General features: G+C 36.0%; 1 protein-coding gene across 5 annotated transcripts in view; it reads right to left on the bottom strand.

Moving 5' to 3' along the window:
* STXBP4 (syntaxin binding protein 4) overlaps positions 1–23,802 on the bottom strand; it is a 187,096-nt gene that overhangs the window by 108,704 nt on the left and 54,590 nt on the right. For all 5 annotated transcript variants that reach the window (XM_068531867.1, XM_068531864.1, XM_068531869.1 and 2 more), the window contains 2 exons: positions 14,414–14,510; positions 11,956–12,047 (listed from right to left, as the gene is read on the bottom strand). In XM_068531867.1, coding sequence (XP_068387968.1) covers positions 11,956–12,047; positions 14,414–14,510 — 189 coding nt within the window. The remainder of the gene's footprint in view (positions 1–11,955; positions 12,048–14,413; positions 14,511–23,802) is intronic.

Below are 23,802 nucleotides of genomic sequence, written 5' to 3'. Positions count from 1 at the left end.
ATACACATATCCCCTCTTTTTTGGATTTCCTTCCCATTTAGGTCACCATAGAGCACTGAGTGGAGTTCCCTGTGCTATACAGTAGGTTCTCATTAGTCATCTATTTCATACATCGTAGTGTATATATGTCAATCCCAATCTCCCAATTCATCCCACCCCTCCCTTACCCCCTTGGTGTCCATACATTTGTTCTCTACATCTGTGCCTCTATTTCTGCTTTTGCAAATAAGTTCATCTGTATGATTCTATTTATTACTGTGTCCACTATGCTTCCGTAAAAATATTTTTAAAAAATAAATTAAGAAAAATACAAGCCAAAAAAAGGGAAACATATGGGTAAAAAACAAGCATCCCTAACAGATGGATTATAAAATCTGACTCTGTTGTTTAAGATGAGATGATTGAGGGGGTGACCAGAGGGGAACTTCCTCACCTTCACAGAATGTCATGTCAGCATCCTGACCTCAGATTAATTGATATACTATTTCACATGAGGCACCATACTGTTTTTCAACTAAAAAAACAAATTGGAAAAAATACTAAAAAATATATTTTTTTCAATTTGTTTCTGGTGAGCTGTTTGACAAGTAATGATTTTTACAGTATTTTCAAACTGTGGTGCATAACTCATTAGTAAATTATAAGACCAAATATTTAATGAAATAAAATTGAATATTAAATAAGAACACAAGGATGTAGAAAAGGTAAGTAATGCTTTGAGACTTTTGTTTCAGTTACATATGTGAGTGTGGTGAAGTAAAATGCATTCTTATTGTGGATTTGTGGATTCAGGTCATTTTATGGGGATTCTTCTGTGTGTTGACAAGCAGAATACAACAAAATAATTCTTGTAAACTGATATAATGACTCTTGCACAATATTTGATCTGAAGCCACAAACAGGAAATTATTGGCATGTGGGCCTTGCACCATTACCATCAGCACTTTGCTTTTGCTATCAAAATGCCACAGATTGAACACATTCTTATCTGCCCTAAAATCATATTGGTAAAAAGGAAGTAAATTACTAATTTGGAGCATGAGTATTTCTTTGCAGTTGCTAAGAAAGTTTTCCATGCTCATACAAAGTACTCTGAATTCCCTACTTGACTTATATTGTAAGCCACCCAACCACCTTTGCCTTTCCTCATCATAAATGGATATGGTAGCTTTTAATACTTTTTGGCAATTAGAAAACAATGTTCCGCTATCAACATTAGGTAGGTAAAAACAAAACACCTGGATGAGTGGAAGGAAAACCGTGCTTTTACAGCTTCAGTCTTCCTACTCTAAATGCTACATTTAGAGTAAATCAGATCTGCTAAATCAGCGCCTCAATTCTGGGAGAACTAGGTAATCTCCTGAGAGTTTCCAAACAACCAGGTCTTTGGAAACTCTCATTCTCAGCAATGGGAACTCTCATTCATTGCTGGTGGGAATGAAAAATGGTACAACCACTTTGTAAAACAGTTTGGCAGTTTCTTACAAGGCTACACATCCTCTTACCATATGATCCAGCAATTGAGTTCCTTGGTATTTACCCAAAGGAGTTGAAAATTTATGTACACACAAAGACCTGCACATGACGTTTATAGCAGTTTTATTCATAATTATCCAAATTTGAAGCAACCAAGATGTTCTTCAGTCGGTAAATGGGTAAATAAACATCCAGATAAGAGAGATGAAAAGAAATAGAGAAACCTTAAATGCATATTACTAAGTGAAAGAAGCCAATCTGAAAGGGCTATATACTGTATGATTCCAAGTATATGACATTCTGGAAAGGGCAAAACTATGGAGACAATAAAAGGATCAGTGGTTGCTATGGGTAGGGGGCAAGGAGGTTGTGGAGAGACGACAGGCAGTGAACAGAGAACATTTTGTGTAATAAAGATACTCTGTATGATACGATAATGATTGATACATGTCATTATACATTTGTCCAAACCCACACAGAATGTATACACCAAGAGTGAACTGTAATGTAAACTATGGACTTTGGGTGATTATGATGTGTCAATGTAGGTTCACCAGTTATAATAGTCTATAAATTCAACGTAGCAAGATTTTGGCAAAAATTTATACGGATAAGATAAGCCAAAGTAATATTTGAAAAGAAGAACAAGGTGGGAAAATGTGTCTTAGCAGATATCAAGACTTATGAAGCCAAATAAACCAGCAGAATAAAGAGCTCAGAAATGCCCATGCAAATATGGACATCTTATAAATGACAGAGCTGGACTGAAAATAATCCTTCCATCCCACTGAAATATGAATTTACATTTAAAAAATTACCTTTATAAAAATAATTTAACAAAATTTATATCATATTTATATTTTTTGATTGTGCATCAATAATACAATTACTACTCAAATCAGAAGAAAATTTTAATATGTAAAATCTAATGAATATAGTAAATTGAAACAAATATATTACAATTTACCTAAATTTTTTGGCAACAGAATGATAGGGTGATCAATGAAAGATTTTTAAGCTTGAAATTATAACATATCAGGGTAACATTCTAGGGCAATATAGAAGAGAAGTAAGAGTTAACAGAGAAAAAGGAAAGATGATAAATTTCTGAGAGTAAGAACTGATGCCTGAATTTTCTTTTAAAAGATAATTATGGGTATCAAAACTATAGTATTAGATTTCATTAGATATATTTAAAAGAGTTATATAATAGGTTTCCTTATAAAAAGAAAAATATTTAAGAGGGGTCCAAGATGGTGGCATAGGAAGACCCTGAGTTTACCTCTTCCCACGAACACACCCAATCTACACCTACATATAGAGAAATTTATTTTGAAGACCTGAAGGCTGAATGGACAGCTACTGCACATAGAAGGACCACATAGAAATGGGTAGTAAAGATGGAAACATGGTATCCATGAGAACCCCACCCTGACCTGCAGTAGGGAGAGATGTTCTGAGGGGCGTGAGCACAGACTTGCCCACCCTGGGACACGACCAAAAAACAGGAGTTTAAAGGGCACCTGGACTAATCCTAGAGCTTCTGCTAACCCTAGAGCTTCTGCAAGTGAGCAAGGAACTGCTGGAGATCTCTCTGGGATCAGAGGGGCCAGCAACTGCCATCATTTGAGTTCCCCCATGACTCCCCCGGCCCATGCCCGCTCCAGCCCGAGCTGTTTATTTCTATTGCCTTGGGAGACTGATCTAAGAAAACACTAGTACAATTTACCTCAGAGAACGTTTTGCCTATGTTCTCTTCTAGGAGTTTTATGGTGTCTTGTCTTATATTTAAGTCTTTAAGCCATTTTGAGTTTATTTTTCCGTATAGTGTGAGGGTGTGTCCTAACTTCATTTATTTCATGCAGCTGTACAACTTTCCCACTTGCTGAGAGACTGTCTTTTTCCCATTTTATATTCTTGCCTCCTTTGTCGAAGATTAATTGACCGTAGGTATGTGGGTTTATTTCTGGGCTGTCTATTCGGTTCCACTGATGTAAGTATATGTTTTTGTGCCAATACCATGCTGTTTTCATTACTGTAGTTTTTTAGTATGGTCTGAAGTCTGGGAGGATTATGCCTCCTGCTTTCTTCTTTTTCCTCAGAACTGCTTCGGCTTCCTTCTTTTTCCTCAGAATTGCTTTGGGAATTCTGAATCTTTTATGGTTCCATATAAATTTTAGGATTATTTGTTCTAGTTCTGTGAAAAATGTCATGGGTAATTTGATGGGGATGGGCTTAAATCTGTATATTGCTTTGGGTAGTATGGCCATTTTAACAATATTAATTCTTCCAATCCAATAGCATGGGATATCTTTCCATTTCTTTGAACCATCTTCAATTACCTTTACTAATGTTTTATAGTTCTCAACATATAAGATTTTCACCTCATTGGTTAGGTTTATTCCCATTTTATTTATTCTGGTGTAATTTTAAAAGGTATTGTATTTTTATATTCCCTTTCTGATATTTCATTGTTAGTGTAAAGAAATGCAACCGATTTCTGTATGTTAATCTTGTACCCTGCTACCTTGCTGAATTCATTTATCAGTTCTAACAGTTTTTGTGTGGAGTCCTTAGGGTTTTCTATATATAGTATCATGTCATCTGCATATAATGACAATTTTTCCTCTTCCTTTCCAATTTGGATAACTTTTATTTCTTTTTCTTGTCTGATTGCTGTGGCTAGGACTTCCAATACTACATTGAAGAGAAGTGATGAGAGTGGGCATCCTTGTCTTGTTCCAGATTTTAGTGGGAAGGCTTTCAGCTTGTTACCATTGAGTATTATATTGGTTGTGGGTTTGTCATAAATAGCTTTTATTATGTTGAGGTATGTTCCTTCTATACCACTTTGGTAAGGATTTTTATCACAAATGGATGTTGAATTTTGTCAAATGCTTTTTCTGCATCTATTGAGATAATAATGTAGTTTTTGTCTTTTCTTTTGTTGGTGTGGTGTATCACATTGATTGATTTGCATATGTTGAACCATCCTTGTGAACTGGGGATGAATCCCACTTGGTCATGGTGTATGATCTTTTTCATGTATTGTTGGATTCAGTTTGCTAATATTTTGTTGAGAATTTCTGCATCTATATTCATCAGAGAAAATGGCCTGTAATTTTCTTTTTTCGTGGTATCTTTGTCTGGTTTTGTTACCAGGGTTATGGTGGCTTCACAGAATGTCTTTGGGAGTGTTCCCTCCTCTCCAGTCTTTTGGAAGAGTTTGAGAAGGATCAGTAAAAGGTCTTCTTTTATGTTTGGTAGAATTCAAACAAGCCATCTGGTCCTGGACTTTTCTTTAGAGGGAGTTTTTAAAAATTACATATTCTATTTCATTTCTAGTGATCAGTTTGTTTTCATTTCTAGTGATCAGTTTATTCAAAGCTATCTTAAGAAAAAGAAGAGCAAAGCTGGAGGTATCATGCTCCCAGACATGAACCTACACTTCAAAGCTACAGTAATCAAAACAGTATGGTCACAAAACACAAACATAGATCAATGGAACAGAATCAAGAGCCCTGAAATAAACACACACTTACATAGTCAATTAATCTATGACATAAGAGGCAAGAATATACAATGGGGAAAAGACAGTCCCTTCAATAAATGGTGTTGGGGGGCTTCCCTGGTGGCACAGTGGTTGAGAATCTGCCTGCCAATGCAGGGGACACAGGTTCGGGCCCTGGTCTGGGAAGATCCCACAAACCGTGGAGCAACTAGGCCCGTGAGCCACAATTACTGAGCCTGCGTGTCTGGAGCCTGTGCTCCACAACAAGAGAGGCCGCGATAATGAAAGGCCCGCGCACCGCGATGAAGAGTGGTCCCCATTTGCCACAACTAGAGAAAGCCCTCTCACAGAAACGAAGACCCAACACAGCCATAAATAAAATAAATAAATAAATAATTATTAAAAAAAAAAAAAAAAGAATTCAGCCAGGAACTTGAAACTTCTCTAAAAAAAATAAATAAATAAATGGTGCTCGGAAAACTAGACAGCTACATGCAAAAGAATGAACTGGACTACTTTCTTACACCATACACACACACACAAAAACAAAAAAAACAAAAACAAAAAACCACAAAGTGAATTTAAGACTTAAGTGTAAGACCTGAAACTATAAATCTCCTAGAAGAAATCATAGGCAGCACACACTTTGACATCAGTCTTAACAATATTTTTTGGGATATGTCTCCTCAAGCAAGGGCAACAAAAGCAAAAATAACAAATGGGACTACACCAAACTAAAAAGCTTTTGCACAGAGAACGAAACCACCAACAAAACAAAAAGGCAACCTACCGAATGCGAGATGTTATTTGGAAATGATACATCCAATAAGGTGTTGATATCCAAAATATAAAAAGAACTCATACAACTCATTATCAAAGAACAGACACCCCAATTAAAAATGGGCAGGGGGGCTTCCCTGGTGGCACAGTGGTTAAGAATCCACCTGCCAATGCAGGGGACATGCGTCCAAGCTCTGGTCTGGGAAGATCCCACATGCCGCGGAGCAACTAAGGCTGTGCGCCACAACTACTGAGCCTGTGCTCTAGAGCCAGCGAGCCACAACTACTGAGTCCACAAGCCACAACTACTGAGCCCGTGCACCACAACTACTGAGCCCGTGCACCACAACTACTGAAGCCCGCATGCCTAGAGCCAGTGCTTCGCAACAAGAGAATCCACTGCAATGAGAAGCCTGTGCACCGCAATGAAGAGTAGCCCCTGCTTGCTGCAAGTAGAGAAAGCCTGCGTGCAACAATGAAGACCCAACACAGCCAAAAATAAATAAATTAAATAAAATAAATTTATCAAAAAAGGAAAATAAAAAAAGGGGGCAGAGGATCTCAAGAGACATTTTCCAAAGAAGATATACAGATTGCCAACAGGAACATGAAAAGGTGCTCAACATCATTAATCATCAGGGAAATGTAAATCAAAACCACAGTGAGATACCACCTCACACCTGTCAACAATGGTTATCATCAAAAAGACAGCAAACAACAAGTGTTGGTGAGGATGTGGAGAAAAGGAACCCTCATGCACTGTTGGTGGGATTGTAAATTGTTGCAGCCACTTTGGAAAACAGTATGGAGGTTCCTCAAAAAACTAAAAAGAGAACTACCATATGATACAGCAATTCCACTTCTGGGTATTTATCTGAAGAAAAATAAAACACTAATTCAAAAAGATATATGTATTTTGTTGCAGCACTATTTACAAAAGCCAAGATATGGAAGCAACCTAAGTGTCCAGAGATGTATGAATAAATAAAGATGCGGTATGTATATATAAACATATATATATATATAATGTTATATATATTATACATAATATATACATACTATTACTCAGCCATAAAAAAGAATCTTGCCATCTGTGGCAACATGGATGGACTTGAAGGATATCATGATAAGTGAAATAACTCAGACAGAAAAAAACAAATACTGTATGATCTCATTTACATGTGGAACCTAAAAAACAAAACAAACAAACAAATAAAATGAACAAAATATAACAGAAACAGACTCATAAATAGAGAAGAGGTGGTTGCTAGAGGGGAGACAGAGCAGGGTGGATGCAGAATAGGTGAAGGGGATTGAGAGGTACAAACTTCCAGATATAAAATAAATAAGTCACAGGGCTGTAATGTATACATAGGGAATACAGTCAAAAATATTGTAACAACTTTGTATGGTGATGGGTGGTAACTGGTTTTATTGTCGTAATCATTGCATAATGTATAAAAATATCATTCTCTATGTTGTACACCTGAAACTAATATTGCATCTTAATTATAACTTTAAAAAACTATATTTATGGGACTTCCCTGGTAGTGCAGTGCTTAAGAATCCACCTGCCAATGCAGGGGACACGGATTTGATCCCTGGTCTGGGAAGATCCCACATGCCACAGAACAACTAAGCCCGTGTGCCACAACTACTGAGCCTTAGCTCTAGAGCCTGCAAGCCACAACTACTGAGCCCACAGACCACAACTACTGAAGCCTGTGCACGCTAGAGCCTGTACACAGCAACTACTGAGCCCACGTGCCGCAACTACTGAGCCCGTGTGCTGCAACTGCTGAAGCCTGCGCACCTAGAGCCCGTGCTCCGCAACAAGAGAAGCCACCGCAATGAGAAGCCCTGCGCACCACAATGAAGAGTAGCCCCCACACCCTGCAACTAGAGAAAGCCTGTGTACAGCAACGAAGACCCAACGCAGGTAAAAAACAACAACAACAAAATTATATTTATAATAATTGGAAACCAAACCAAACCACCAACCATTACACAATTAGACTAAGTTGATCTTAAGGCAAGAAACATTCTGGAAATGAAGAGATTCAATATCTTGTCAGAATACAACAATTCTAAATAGTATACACCTAATAATACAGCCTTATGATATGTAAAGCGAAAATTAGCAGAACTAAATAGAAATTATAAAACACCTCTCTCTCAGTAACAGACAATACAATAAAAGGTGACCAAAGAAAGATTAATGAAATAGAAAATTCTAAAAGTAAAATGGAAGATTTGAACCACATGATTAACAACTGTGACCTGACATATAGGAAGCACTGCACCCAACAACTGTAGAATATACATGCTTTCCACAAGATGAGAAACATTCCATAAAATTGACTATATGCTGGGTATATGGTCAAAGGATCAATACCACATAGAATATGCTCTCTAACCTCTGGAATTAAACTAGAAATCAGTAATCAAAAGGGAACTATATAACTAGAAAATATTTAAAACACTTTAAAATAAGGAAACATTATATACTGTTGAGTCATTATTAAAATATGACCTATAAAAACTTATGGGTGTGATTACTTGTAAAAATTGTGTTGGGAGTTTCCTGGTGGTCTAGTGGTTAGGGTTCAGTGCTTTCACTGTGGAGGCCTGGGTTCAATCCCTGGTTGGGGAACTGAGATCCCAGAAGCCATGTGGTGTGGCCAAAAAAAAAAAAAAAAAGAAAAAAAAAAAGTGCAGTACATCTATGAAATAAAAAGCAATATCATCAAAAATAAGGATTAAAAATCTAAAAAATTCCACGTTAATGTTTGATAAATTTTAATATCTTGATGAAAGGAAAAATTTTCTAGGAAGATGTACATTAACAAAATTATTCAAGAAGAGAACAAAACCTTGAATAGAACAACCTTAGAAGACATTAAAATAAGTAGGAAATGTCTCTTCTCCTGAAAGATCTAGGCCCCAATCACTTGGCATATGAAACATTTTCAAACCTTCAAGGAACAGATAAAGTTTCTATTACTTAAACTGTTTCACAAGAATTGGAATGGTATACAGCAGACGCTTGAACAATGTCGGGGGTTAGGGACACTGATCCTCCAGAGGGTGGAAAATCCAAGTATGACTTTACAGTAGGCCCTCCACATCTGTGGTTTTGCACTTAAGGATTTAACCAACTTCAGATTGTATAGTACTGCAGTATACACTACTGAAAAAAAAAATCCGTGTATAAGTGTACACGTGCAGTTCAAACCTCAGTAGTTCAATGGTCAACTGTAAAACTTATTCATTAAGTAAGATAACACTAGCTTCTTTTAAAAAATTAAAAATGTAAAATGACTCAAATATCATGGAAATTAATTTCTTGCTCCCTTTTGTAGCTCCTATTCAACAGTATTCAGAAAAAGTAAAAATTTGTGAAGGAGACAAAGTAATTAATTTCAAATGTCTACCTAGAAAACCTAAGATAAATAACTGAAAAATAACTGGAATAAGGGAGTTCAGTGAAGTGGCATCACACAGAATAACCATTCAAAAATTAATCTTTATTAATCATCAATTAGAAAATATAATGGTAAAAAAATTCCCATTTCCAATAGCATCAAACTATAGCACACTTATTCAGACCTAACAAGAAATACTTAAGACCTATATGAAGCAAGATACAATTTTCTCTTTCCAAAACATCAAAGATCTAAATGAATGGAGAAACAAACCACGTTTGTTTCTCCCAAACCATCCTCTATATTCAATGCAATTCCAATTAAAAAAAGAAAGTCCCAATTGAAATTTTATTACCATGGCAAAATGATTCTAAAGATCATGCAGATGATCAAAATCAAGAAGTTAAAAAAATATTAGACTTAACCTAACAATAACAATGAACCTAGAACTAAACAATGAACCTAGAACTAAAAAGCTAGAATAATTAAAATAATAATGTACTGGCAGAGAGAAATGGATCAACGGAACAGAGTGGTTTATTTAGAAACAGAGCTATGTACATGTAAAGGAATGAAATTAGAACACTCCCTAACACCATACACAAAAATAAACTCAAAATGGATTAAAGACCTAAATGTAAGGCCAGACACTATAAAACTCTTAGAGGGAAACATAGGCAGAACACTCTATGACATAAATCACAGCAAGATCCTTTTTGACCCACCTCCTAGAGAAATGGAAATAAAAACACAAATAAACAAATGGGACCTAATGAAACTTAAAAGCTTTTGCACAGCAAAGGAAACCATAAACAAGACGAAAAGACAACCCTAAGAATGGGAGAAAATATTTGCAAATAAAGCAACTGACAAAGGATTAATCTCCAAAATATACAAGCAGCTCATGAAGCTCAATATCAAAAAACCAAACAACCCAATCCAAAAATGGGCAGAAGACCTAAACAGACATTTCTCCAAAGAAGATATACAGATTGCCAACAAACACATGAAAGGATGCTCAACAGCACTAATCTTTAGAGAAACGCAAATCAAAACTACAATGAGCTATCACCTCACACAAGTCAGAATGGCCACCATCAAAAAATCTACAAACAATAAATGCTGGAGAAGGTGTGGAGAAAAGGGAACCCTCTTGAACTGTTGGTGGGAATGTAAATTGATACAGCCACTATGGAGAACAGTATGGAGGTTCCTTAAAAAACTAAAAATAGAACTACCATATGACCCAGCAATCCCACTACTGGGCATATACCCTGAAAAAACCATAATTGAAAAAGAGTCATGTACCACAATGTTCATTGCAGCACTGTTTACAATAGCCAGGACATGGAAGCAACCTAAGTGTCCAGTGACAGATGAATGGATAAAGAAGATGTGGCACATATATACAATGGAATATTACTCAGCCATAAAAATAAATGAAACTGAGTTATTTGTAGTGAGGTGGATGGACCTAGAGTCTGTCATACAGAGTGAAGTAAGTCAGAAAGAGAAAAACAAATACTGTATGCTAACACATATATATGGAATCTAAAAAAAAAAAAAAAAAAGGTTCTGAAGAACCTAGGGGCAGGACAGGAATAAAGATGTAGATGTAGAGAATGGACTTGAGGACATGGGGAGGGGGAAGGGTAAGCTGGGATGAAGTGAGAGAGTGGCATGGACATATATACACTACCAAATGTAAAATAGATAGCTAGTGGGAAGCAGCTGCATAGCACAGGGAGATCAGCTCGGGGCTTTGTGACCACCTAGAGGGGTGGGATAGGGAGGGTGGGAGGGAGACGCAAGAGGGAGGGGATATGAGGATATATGTATACGTATAGCTGATTCACTGTTATACAGAAGCAACGAACACAACAATGTAAAGCAATTATACTCCAATAAAGATGTTTAAAAAAAAAAAAAAGGAAAGAAACAGAGCTGTGTATCCAGATGCAATTTAGTATGTATTAAAGTTGTATTTCAAATTAGTGGCAAAAGTGGAAAAGGATGGTTATTGAATAAATGATGGTGGAATAAGAGCACGTGGTTATCCATTTGGGGCCCAACCACATGAATAAACAAAAATAAGTTATTTATATATAATATGTTAATACATAATATAAATTGGGAAGACCTTCCTTAATAACGTAACAGTATCAAAAATTCATAACGGAAAGGACTGAAAGATTTGGCAATATAAGTAATCAACGGTTCGTAGAACAAACGACTTACGAAGTTAACAGACTTCACAATTCCATTTTATGTAAAGCACAAAAAGAGCAAAACCAATCTATGTTGTTAGAAGCAAAAGAGTAGCTGTTACCATGACTGGGGGTGGGGAGGGCAAGTGCTAGTAATTAGAAAGGAACTCGGCGAGTAGGAGACAGACATCAGGGTCCTGGCTAGTTTCTTTAACGTTATGTTTCTTGATGTGGACGCTGATTACACAAGAATGGTTCAGATTGTAAAATTTCAGAGGGTTTACACTTATGATATGAGTACTTTTCTGTGTTAAATTTAAAGATGGGAATAGCATGAGGGAATAGTGAGAGAGGAGGATATAAAAGATCAAGGTAAAATTTTACTTTTGATTTTAAATTATATGTATTTTATATATTTATCCAAAAAGCATGTATTGTCTGCATAATTTATTTTTTAAAAAAATTTAAAAATGAAATAAGCCTACATATATGACAGATAACATTTAAGACTTATGATTTAAGTGCAATCAAGACAATTCTATAGGGCATACTCTACCTGTGAGTCTAATATGTTGGAAATTTCATGTGCACCAACATTTGCTTCACCCAAATGCAAGCAAAACAAGTTTCTGGCAACCTGGACAAAATCTAAAATAGAACACATTTCAGTAAGAATACAGCATTTAACCTCATCTAAGCAAACCTTACCTTTTTCTACATGAAGCTGAAGCTATGTGTTATAACTAATGCTTAAAATTTAACTTACTTAAATTACCTTAAAATAGTGTTAACTGAAGTGACAGATAAATTTAAGTTCACATTAAAAGTAAGAGATAAACTGGTTTTCACTCATTTCATTTAACTTTGCTGAAGTTAATAAATCAGACACGATAATGAAGCAAATAAATGTCACAGGCATAACTATCTCTCCAACTCTTTTATTATGAATAGTACTTTTTCTAAAACATATGATAATATTATGATTTACAGCTTTTCTAGCCGAAAGAACCTGAGGTTTAATAATAATAATAATAGTAATAATAATGATAATAGCAGGAAATGTTTCTATAACAGCCTCTATATGCTACGCATGGCCCTTTGCGATTTCATCTTGAGAATTTTCTGCGGTAGTTCTTCTCATCCTCTCCATTTTACAGTTTGGGCTAAGATAAGTTAACTGTCTTAAACCTCCCAAGGCTACCTGGCAAATAAGTAGCAGAGCAAGATTCCATTGAAGTGTGACTCGAAGGCATATTCTCTTGTTTGTTATATAACACTGCCTGATGCCAACCTAGCAAACTATACGCTTCTTCAGACATGGAGTGTGACCTGTTCATCCATCTAACTTCAATTTTTTAAAAATTTGGTTCTTATATTTTTAGTTTCCAATACTCCTTTTAATTGTTCCTATTTTACAGTATCCTACTCTTACTGCATGGATGCCTTAGTTTCACTTATCTTTTAAAAAGATGCTAATTATGGTTTACGTGAAGTTCTTTTCTGCTCTCGTAATATTTCCCTTTTTTCTGAGTTCCTCTTTTTCTATTTGTCTGATACTTTGGGGCTTTATATTTTATGTTGGAGGATTTCTCCAAATGTCCGGTGTTCATATTTAAGACGAATCAGGCACTAAATCGTTGATTGGAAATTCTGTGTGCATAACTCGCTTTGTCAACTAGTAGGTTTCACTACAGAGCAATAAGGTGGCCAGCTATTATGATACTTTGTTCAGGTTCTTCAGAGAGAATCTTACAACCTCTTGCCTACAGAGCATACACATGGTTGCAAATATCACTGAGCAATCTGGGTGTGTGTTGTAAGTGATAATTCACCATACACACCCCCAAATTCCTTAGCTGCTGGCAACTATAGGTCCAGAATCAATCTGGTTTAATTTCTCAAGAGAATATACTTATTTTCCTCTGCAAGGGTAAGGGATGGTAGTTGTGGATTACTTGAGAGGGGGCAGGGAACAGCATATATAATTGCTCCTTAACACAGCCTTAAGTACGCAATGTTTTCAATTCCTAAGCCTTTCCAGGAATCAGCTTGTTTCCCGTTGTGATTCTCCTATTTCTTCAGACACTTGGACTTTACAGGCCTCTGCTCACTAATTCATTTATTTTCCTCATCTACTTTGTCCTTATACATTGTGGTTTTACATGTATTTCTGTTTCTTGTTCTCATTATATTGTATGATTTCAAGAGCAGAGGAGAACAAATACATCTTTTTTCATCACTTCAAACCCCCAAATTTCTTTCTTTAGCAATGCAGATGCTTTTAAAATGATACAATGTTGCATCTACTCTATAAGAAAAAAATTAAATACTTAATGCTGTAAAGGATACAAAAAACTGTTACATTCAAACATTACTAGTGGCAGAACAAATATGTGTGTAAAATGTCTCTGGAAAACAATTTATCAATACATATCAAAAGTCTAAGCCACTTACGGGGATTTATCCTAAGAGAAAGAAGAAAAAAAAGCTATATTAAATATATAATTATTTATGTTGTCAGTTAACGAAAAACCACCAAAATTCCCAATAGTGGAAAAGCTTAATATTATAGTATATCAATGGAATATGTTAACAATTTGCTATCTTTAATAATAATTATAAAATAAAAATAAGACTAATTATACAGCATCATGAAATATTTATTATATCATACTGGCTGAAAAAAAATTAGAATTTCACAGTAGCAGAACTAGGGCTTCTATATTTTGTACTGTTTCTTTTGTTATTACTAAAGCAATGTTTATGGAATAAATTAAAAATAAAAAAAGAATATGATTGAATGATATTTTAAAGCTGAAAGATTCTAAGAAAGTTCTCCTTTCTGCTGACCCAGTAAAACCAATAATTCTATCTGAGTCTTTAGAATACTGATTAAGGAACTTAAAATAGATGTGGTTTTATTTTTCTTTCTCTCCTTCCAAAGAAGAGGCACTCAATGAATATGGGCCACAATAAGTTTCTGTGATGACACACATGATGAACCTAAATATTACCTCCAAAAGACACTGTCCCCTTTGGGTCTACTTGCACTTGCTGTCTCAGGGCTTGGTGTTGTTCCTTTGTGGGCTGAATACCAAGATAATTTAGAGCCTGGAAGGAAAAGGATTCATGTGAAGCAATTTTTCAAATCTCCAAAGAATAAAACTTTTCATTACAACTTTATTTTACAATCCAGTGAAAAGAATCAATATCAGGAACAGTGACCATGATCAAAGAAAGTCTGATGACTATTTATGGATTAATTTTCCATAAAATATTAGCTTCTTGATCTACCACCACCTCATTTTTTCCCCCAAGGCTAGCACTTTGGCCGATGCCAAATAGCATATCCCTAGAACCAAAATTCAAACTATTTCTTAGTTTAAAATATGTGACATGGCAGAAGAAAAACAGCAAGGAAATCCTAATAAATCCGATTTAACACTGATTTTTCTAAGTAGCACTCTAAAACACTGATATTTTGTTGATATCTTGTATTTGAGACCAAAACTAAGGATGACAGGAATTGGGTGGAATACAAAAAATTCTAATTTTTGGCTTGTTTATGGGCAGGCTTACATAAATAATAAACTAAAAAGCTTTCTCTGGAACCCTCTTCTCTCTACCTTCTCTTTTTAGTACCCATAGCTAATTAAAATTTCAGAGCCTGCTAGTTGAATTTCAGTGTCCATTCTCTCCTTGTTCTTTAGTAACAGAACAAAAATCTTTAGCTAGAATCATTGTCATTCAGCTAAAAGATATTTCCCAGCCCATTCTGCAGCTTGATAAGGCCATATGACTATGAACTACCCAAGGAGACATAAAGCGAACTTGCAGGGAACTTCTGGTAAGTCTTTCAAAAGTGGGGTAGGTACTTCTTGTCCCTTTTCCTTCTCTCTTTGGTCTTAATTAAAAGAAAAAAAAAGATGAAAGAAGGAAGGAAAAGAAAGGAGGGAAGAAAGAAAAGATGGCTGGAATTTAAGTAGTCATCTTGGTTCATAAGCCACCTCAACAAAGATGGTGGGGCAGAAAGATACTTAAAAGCATGTATAACCTCCATGCCAGCCCTGGATTACTTTCTTTCAGGTTTCTTTTTGGTGTAAGAAGAATAAATTTCTAATGGAAACCACTGTTATTTTAGGTCCTCAGGTATATATAGCAAAATCTAATCTTAACTAATGAATAAGGACTGACTAGATGCCCTATTATCAGATTCTGGTAAGAACATCAAAACTAAAATGTAGGTAAAGGTTAATACTAGTAATTGTCCTTATATATTCCTTCCTCCTTTGAAATCTGTTCAGTCATCCATCACTTCATTTACCAAGTGTTTATTTAGTGCTTACTATTTGTTAGGCACTAAACTATACAAAGGGACACAAACAAGATATAGCCGCTACCCTCAAAGAGCTATGGTCTCTAGGGAGAGGATAACATGTAAATAAATGTAATTAGTGCAATATGTAATTTAATAGAAGTGTGTACCGGATGTACTGTGGCAAAACCAAACTGGTCAATGTATAGGTGGCTGGGCACAGTGAGAAAAGGAGACAGAAGGAAGGGAAAACATCAGGAAAGATTCCTTCAAAAGTGATTCTAGAGCATTTTAACCAAGCATCATCTGCCTGCCCTATCTACACAGTCATTGCCTTGCATAACATGGAATAATGATTCTTAACTTTTGATATTATATTCCTTCAGTCATAAAAAATGTTCCAAATACACCAAAAAAAAAAAAGGAAAGAGAATAATACAAAGAACACCCATTTACTTCTTATCATCAAGTATATACCCATTAGTATTTGCTTGAAATTTATATGTATATATTTTTAAGAAATAAACATTATAGACTTTGTTGAAAGCTTTCTCCATTGTTTCTCAGCAGGAACCACTATCCTAAGGTTGGCGTATTCTTCCTGTGCATGATTTGATGCCACTACTACATTTATCCCCTAATAACATGTACTCTTGTGCATTTATGATGTTACATGCATAGTATAATACAAAAGGATAACCTTACAAATTATTTTCATTTTTTACCTCAATGTTACAATTTCACAATTGCTCAATATTGTTAACTGCAAAACTAGTTCACTTATTTTAAATTTAAATGGTGTCTAACTGGATGAATGTATTATAATTTATTATCCATTCTCTCACTGATGGGCTTTTTATAATTACTCCACTCTGTTTTTTATAAAAAGACATTTTACACATCTCCTTATATAGATGTGTAAAAATTTCTCTACAGTACATCCCTAGAAGAGGAAATGCTGAGTCATAGGGTATATATACTGTCAAATTTCTTAGATATTATAAAATTTCTCTCCAAACTGGTTGTATCAATTTATGCACAACACTAGTATATAAGCAGTTCTATTTTTCTACATTCTTAACAGCATTTGCTGTTTTCACACTTTAATTTTTGTCAATATGCTGAATATGAAATAGTATGTTGTTTGTTAATTTGAATTCTCCTAACTACAAGTGAGATTTAGCTTCTTTTATATGTCTATTAGCAATGTTTTTGACATAAATTATTTAGCAATATGTTTTAAATTTTCATACGTAAAGTTTGAGGAAGTATTTTTGTTAGTGATTCTTAATTTGGTGGCATTCTCCCAATTGTAAAAACCCAAAATGTCCCCAGACATTGCCAAATGTCCCCTGAGGCAAAAAAAACCACATCCCTGCATTTGAGAACCACTCCTCCAGAGACAAACACTATTAATCGACTGGTGTATAATTTTCCTGATTTCTTCTATGTATATAGCACCTGTATATGTAAAAAAATAAATTATATATCTTTTGCAAGAATTAAATTATACTATATACAGTGTTCTATGTCTTTTAAAAAATTATCAATATATAACAGCCTTCTATTCTGTACATTTTAGATATTTTGCATGCTTTTAAAACTTGTTATAATAGTACATTAAAGCTTAGTATTTAAGTATATTTACTTCAGATTTTGAATGTAACAAAACATTGCAAAAGCCCCTTCTGTACTTCTCGCCAAGCATTTTATTATATATTTGAAATATACTAAAAACATACATGTAACAAATATATAAGTTTTCAAACATCCATGAATCCATTTAAGAATCACACAATTGGGCTTCCCTGGTGGCGCAGTGGTTGAGAGTCTGCCTGCCAATGCAGGGGACACGGGTTCAAGCCCTGGTCTGGGAAGATCCCACATGCCGCGGAGCAACTAGGCCCGTGAGCCACAACTACTGAGCCTGCGCTCCACAACAAGAGAGGCCGCAATAGTGAGAGGCCCGCACACCGCGATGAAGAGTGGCCCCCGCTTGCCACAACTGGAGAAAGCCCTCGCACAGAAACGAAGACCCAACACAGCCAAAAATAAATAAATTAATTAATTAAAAAAAAAAAGAAAAAAGTTTTAAAAAAAGAATCACACAATTGCTAACACTATTGATTTATGTAACATACTCCTCTCCTACTATACTAGAGGTAACCACTACTAAGGAACAATGTCATTATCATTCCCATACTATTTATTTTAAAATGGTTTGTCACGTACTATGTATCCTTAACGTGTTATTTTGTTTTGCTGTTTTTTAGCTTCATTAAAATGTGACTGATAGTTTTCTAAAACTTGGTCTTTTTACCCTACAGGTGAAGGGTAAAAATCATCATTCATCCACGTGGTTATATGGCATTGTAACATTAATACATTCACGTTGACTGATCTAATATTTGATTAGATTAATATGCCACAATTTATTAATCCATCCTCCTCTAGATGAACATTGGGGTTTTCTGCTTACCAGCAATGAACATTCTTGTACACATCTACTACAGCACATGGGTAAAAATTTCTTTAGGGTAGGAAGAAATTCTAGGAATTTCTTCCTACCCTAGGAATAGTATTGACAGGTCTTTTTCTGATTTATTTCTAGGAGTTCTTCATATATTCTGGATACCAAAATTGTATATGTTATGTGCATTACAAATATTTTCTCCCACTTCTTGGCATAAATTCACTTTCTTACAATCTCTCTTTATGCAGTTTCTCATGGATAGTTCCCAAGTGTGCTTTTATATCATTACTTCATATTTTTATAAATATATGTGATGAATAGTTTTAAAAAATATTTTTAAGTTTTAATTTTTATATAAATGGTACCATACTGTATATATCAATGTGACTTTTTATTAATAACAGATATACTGAGATATAATTCACAAAAAGTTCACTGTTTTAGTGTACACTTAAGTGGCTTTTAGTACATTCACATAGTTGTACATCAATCACCTAATTCTAGAAAATTTTCATCACCCCCAAAAGAAACCCCATACCCATTAGCAGTCACTTGCTATTTTTCCCTATCCCGCCAGCCCCAGGCAACCACTAATCTATTTTCTGTCTATATGGATTTGACTATTCTGGGCATTTCATATAAATAGAATCACGTAACTTTTTGTGCCTAGCTCCTTTCACTTAGCTTAATGTTTCAAGGTTTGTCTATGTTATAGCATATATCAGAACTTCATTCCTTTTACGGCCCAATAATAGTCCATTGTATGTATGTATTACATTTTGTTTATCTTTCTTAAGTAAAAAAAGGTGAATCAAGAATAAAATTAGGAACAAGATATTATTATAAAAATACTAGGTAGAAAATAAATTAGAAACTCAGTGGTTATGTGACTGAAATAGCAGGTGACTGCAAAGAAAGACAGTGAATTAGAAAAACAATGCATCACTAAAGCTAAAATACTGGGCAATAAGAAGCATGTAAGTTCGGAAGAGGCTAATCAGAGTTAAAGTATTATAAGCACCTTGTATATTTGAAAGAAGGGTAAAGATTCTGATTAACTTTAGACTAAGTTAAAGATGAATGTTAAAATTTTTAAGGTAATCACTAAAAGATTAGCAAGAGAAGGTACAATTTCTAAATAAGATGGGGGAGAAAAAAAATAAAATGCAAAAACCACCAACCAAACAATCAAATATAATCAAACCAAAAAAATATAGTAAACATGGGGTAAAAAGGGGATTAAAAACAAGAACAAAGAAAAAAAATTTTAAATAAGATGGTAGAAAGAACTCAAAATGCATTATAATTAGACTAAATGTAAAGAATGTGGAGCAGTGGGAACTCTTGCATAAGACTAGTAGGAATGAAAATTGGTAGAATTACTTTAGAAAACAATACACCAATCGAACAATTATTTTCTGAGCATATACTATGAGCCAAACATTTTTCAAGGAGATGAAGAAACAGAAGGAAAATTTTAACAATACCTTAAGTTAGGTTGAAGGTAAATAAACTCTTTGACCTTATTAATATTTTAGTAATCAACTTTTAAAAAGCATATAAATGATACTCAACATTTGGAATAGAGTTACCTCTTGGGGAAAGAGGTATATACAATCAAGAAGAAAGACACAGGTAATGTCAAAGATTCTCATTCTTAGCTGGGTGGTGGAGTATATGTGTATTTGTTTTATTAATCTTTAAACTCTACACATAAAATATAATCATTCTTGCATATGATTAATATTCTCATATAAAGAAATAAAATAGAAATATTTTATAAAGAAATAAAAACAGGGACTTCCCGGGTGGCACAGTGGTTAAGAATCCGCCTGCCAATGCAGGGGACATGGGTTCGAGCCCTGGTCCAGGAAGATCCCACATGCCGCGGAGCAACTAAGCCTGTGCACCACAATTACTGAGCCTGCACTCTAGAGCCCATGAGCCACAACTACTGAGCCCACGTGCCACAACTACTGAAGTCCGTGTGCCTAGAGTCCATGCTCTGAAACAAGAGAAACCACCACAATGAGAAGCCCGTGCACCACAACGAAGAGTAGCCCCCACTCGCCACAACTCGAGAAAGCTTGCACGCAGCAGCAAAGACCCAACACAGCCAAAAATAAAAAAATAAAAATAGTTTCCTTTAAAAAAAAAGAAATAAAAACAATTTTACAAAAATAATGCAAACAAAAGACCTATCACAGAAGGTACTCAATATACAGTGATTCTTATTGTATTAAGTAATAATAAAATTGCAAAATGCAATTAACTACCGTGTAAATTTTTCCTGAGCTAAACTTAGTAACAGATGGAAGTTTTGTTGAAAGAAAAACTTACAAGAATACAGCATGTCAGTGATGTAAGCTCATAAATTTAAATTGAAAGTAATTTGATGGGAGATGAAAATGGCAGAGTAAGAGTACATGGAGCTCACCTTTCCCCACAAACACATAAAAAATACATCGACATATGGAAAAATTCTCATGGAAAACTAACTGGAAACTGGTAGAAGGACTCCTGTACAACCAAGGCTGAAAGAAAGATATGCCGTACCTGTATAGAATGGGAAGAAAAGTGATTGGGTTGGGACCTGTGTGCATGGGAGGGAACTCAGAGGAAAGGGGGGATCACATGCACAGACCTTCATCCTGGGGTGTGAGTGGGTTGAGCCACAGACTGGGCGTCCCAGTCCTGGGGTGCTATGCAAAGGAGACAAGCTCCCTTGGCCACTTGAAGAACTGCTGGAACAGACAGAAAGGCTGGAGAAGCCTAGACTCCACTCATGAGGAGTGGGTGGGTGCTAGCCTGCCCCCAGGCAGGGTGGAGAGAGGTCTGCCCTAGCAGCTGCCACCTTGCCATGCTCCCCAGTCCAAGCAAAGAGAACACCTCACTCACTCTCCACCACAGCATGGCACTGGATCTAGGGCACCCAGGACCTGGGAGAAGACTTGACTTAGGGATGCAGAGGCAACCTGGGGGCGTGGGGTGTAGCCCAGATAGGGCAGCAGTAGCCATTGTTGGTGCTTACTCAAGAGATGCCCCAGAAGCAGCCCAGATTTCTTATAGCAGCGTGGCGGCCAGATTTCCTGTGACTGCCTCGCTAAGTGTTCCAGCCCAAGCTGAGCAAACACTCCAGCCCCACTAACTCCATGCCACCGTACAACACTAGATCTCAGGTGACCACAGCCAGGGAAAAGATGCGACCACGGATTGCATCTGAGTGAAGCTGTAGATGCCTACACAGGCAGAGTATCAGACCTCTGTGAGCACACAGGCCCCACTTGCTTCAGGACTCCCCTCCTTTGGGGCAAAGGCCCCAGTGCAGGGAGAAGGAAAAACACATACTTAAAGGGAACAGAGCCAGCTCTAGCCCGACCCTCAGGGATTCTACTCCAGCAACTTGGGAGCAAATCCTGCCCCCAACAGGGTGGTGACAGCCAATGAGCAGAGAAGTCCCACCTCACACCCTGCACAGACTTTAGCTCCTCCATCACCAGCCACAGGCCCTACCAAGGTGACAGCTGCCAGCACACCCTGAGGAAAGACGTGACTGGCATCCACATCAAATCCAGCCCTTCCATTAAAGGCACTGGGCACACGCAGTCAGCACAGGGATGCTCTCAAATAAGAACATGCCCTCAAGACCACAATGGATAACTGTTACACCAAAATTCCTAGAGACAGAGAAAGTTAACTAAAATGAAAAGGCAGAGGAACTACTCTTAATTGAAAGAGTAAGAGAAAACCCCTGAAAAAATAAATAATGAAACAGAAATAAATAATTTACCAGATAAAGAGTTCAAAACATTGCTAACTGAATTAGGGAAAAGAATCGATCTAAACACAGATCATCTTAACAGGAACTAGAAAACATAAAAAAGACCCAATTGAGGGAATTCCCTGGTGGTCCAGGGGTTACAACTCCGTGCTTTCACTGTCGAGGGTGCAGGTCCAATCCCTGGTGTGGGAACTAAGATCCCACAAGCTGCGTGACTTGGCCAAAAAAAAAAAAAAAAGAGACCCAATCGAAAATAGATAATTATATATCTGAAATAAAAAACACCCTGAACACCCTAGAAGGAACAAATGGCAAACTAAATGACACAGAAGAAAGCATGCATGATCTGAAAGATAAAATAATGGAAATCATCCAATCAGAACAGCAGTCAGAAAGGCAAATAAAAAATAAAAAAATGTAAAAGTAACATATGGCATCTCTGGGATAGCATGAAATGTACCAATATTCACATTATAGGAGTTCCAGAAGGAGAAGATAAAGAGGAAGGGTATCGAAAATGTATTTGAAGAAATTATGGCTGTAAAATTTCCCAAACTGAAAGAAGGAAACAGATATCTAGGCACAAGAGGCACAGAGATTCGAAAACAAGATGAACCCAAACACACCCACACTAAAATATATCATAATTAAAACAACAAAAGTTAAAGAGAGAATTCTAAAAGCAGCAAGAGAAAAAGAAAGAGTCATAAAGAAGGGAATCCCCATAAGGCTATCAGTTGGATCTCCCTGTAGAAACTTTGCAGGCCAGAAAGGAGTGGCATGATATATTCAAAGTGCTGAAAGGGAAAACTCTGCAACCTAGGAGACTCTACCGAGCAATATTATCATTTAGAACAGGAGAGAGAACTTTTCAGACAAGCAAAAATTAAAAGAATTCAGCAATACCAGATCTACCCTAAAATAAATCCTGAAGGATCTTTTCTAAATGGAAGCAAAGTAAGAATCTATAGGAAAGGGTAAATCCCACTAGAAAAGACAGATATATATTAAGGATTGAAGATTACTTAAATAAGTAGATTAAAAGACAAAAAATGTAAAAGAAACTCTGACTACAATAAACAGTTAAGGGATAAGCATTAAGATGTAAAATATGACATCAAAAACACAAAACATGGGGGAGGGGAGTAAAAAATGTATATCTTTTAGAATGTGTTTGAATTGAAATGACTATCAGTTTAAATGAAGTACATATAATTATGGATCAACATATATGAACCCCATTATAACCAGAAATCAAAAATTTACAAAAGATATACAAAAAATAAAAAGAAAGGAAACCAAGCATACTACTAAAGAAAATCATCAAACCACAATGGGAGAAACAAAAAGAAGAAATGAACAGAGAAGAAGATGGCAATAAGTACTTACTTATCAATAATTACTGTAAATGTCAGGGGAATAAACACTCCAATCAAAAGACATAGGGTGGGGACTTCCCTGGTGGCTCAGTGGTTAAGAATCCATCTGCCAATGCAGGGGACACAGGTTCGAGCCCTGGTCCAGGAAGATCCCACATGCCGTGGAGCAACTAATCCCGTGCACCACAACTACTGAGCCTGTGCTCTAGAAACCATGGGCCACAACTACTGAGCCCGTGCATCACAACTACTGGAGCCCATGCTCCACAACAAGAGAAGCCACCGCAATGGGAACCCCGTGCATCGCAATGAAGAGTAGCCACTCACCGCAACTAGAGACCACCCACATGCAGCAATGAAGAGCCAACGCAGCCAAAAGTAAATAAATAAATAAGTAAATTTATTTTTTTAAAAAGGACATAGGCTGGCTGATTGGATTAAAAAAAACAAAACCC

Source organism: Eschrichtius robustus, chromosome 20 (assembly GCF_028021215.1).
Source record: "Eschrichtius robustus isolate mEscRob2 chromosome 20, mEscRob2.pri, whole genome shotgun sequence".
Taxonomy (NCBI): domain Eukaryota; kingdom Metazoa; phylum Chordata; class Mammalia; order Artiodactyla; family Eschrichtiidae; genus Eschrichtius; species Eschrichtius robustus.
Note: the sequence above shows the minus strand (reverse complement) of the source record. Positions and strands in the feature narration are given on the sequence as shown.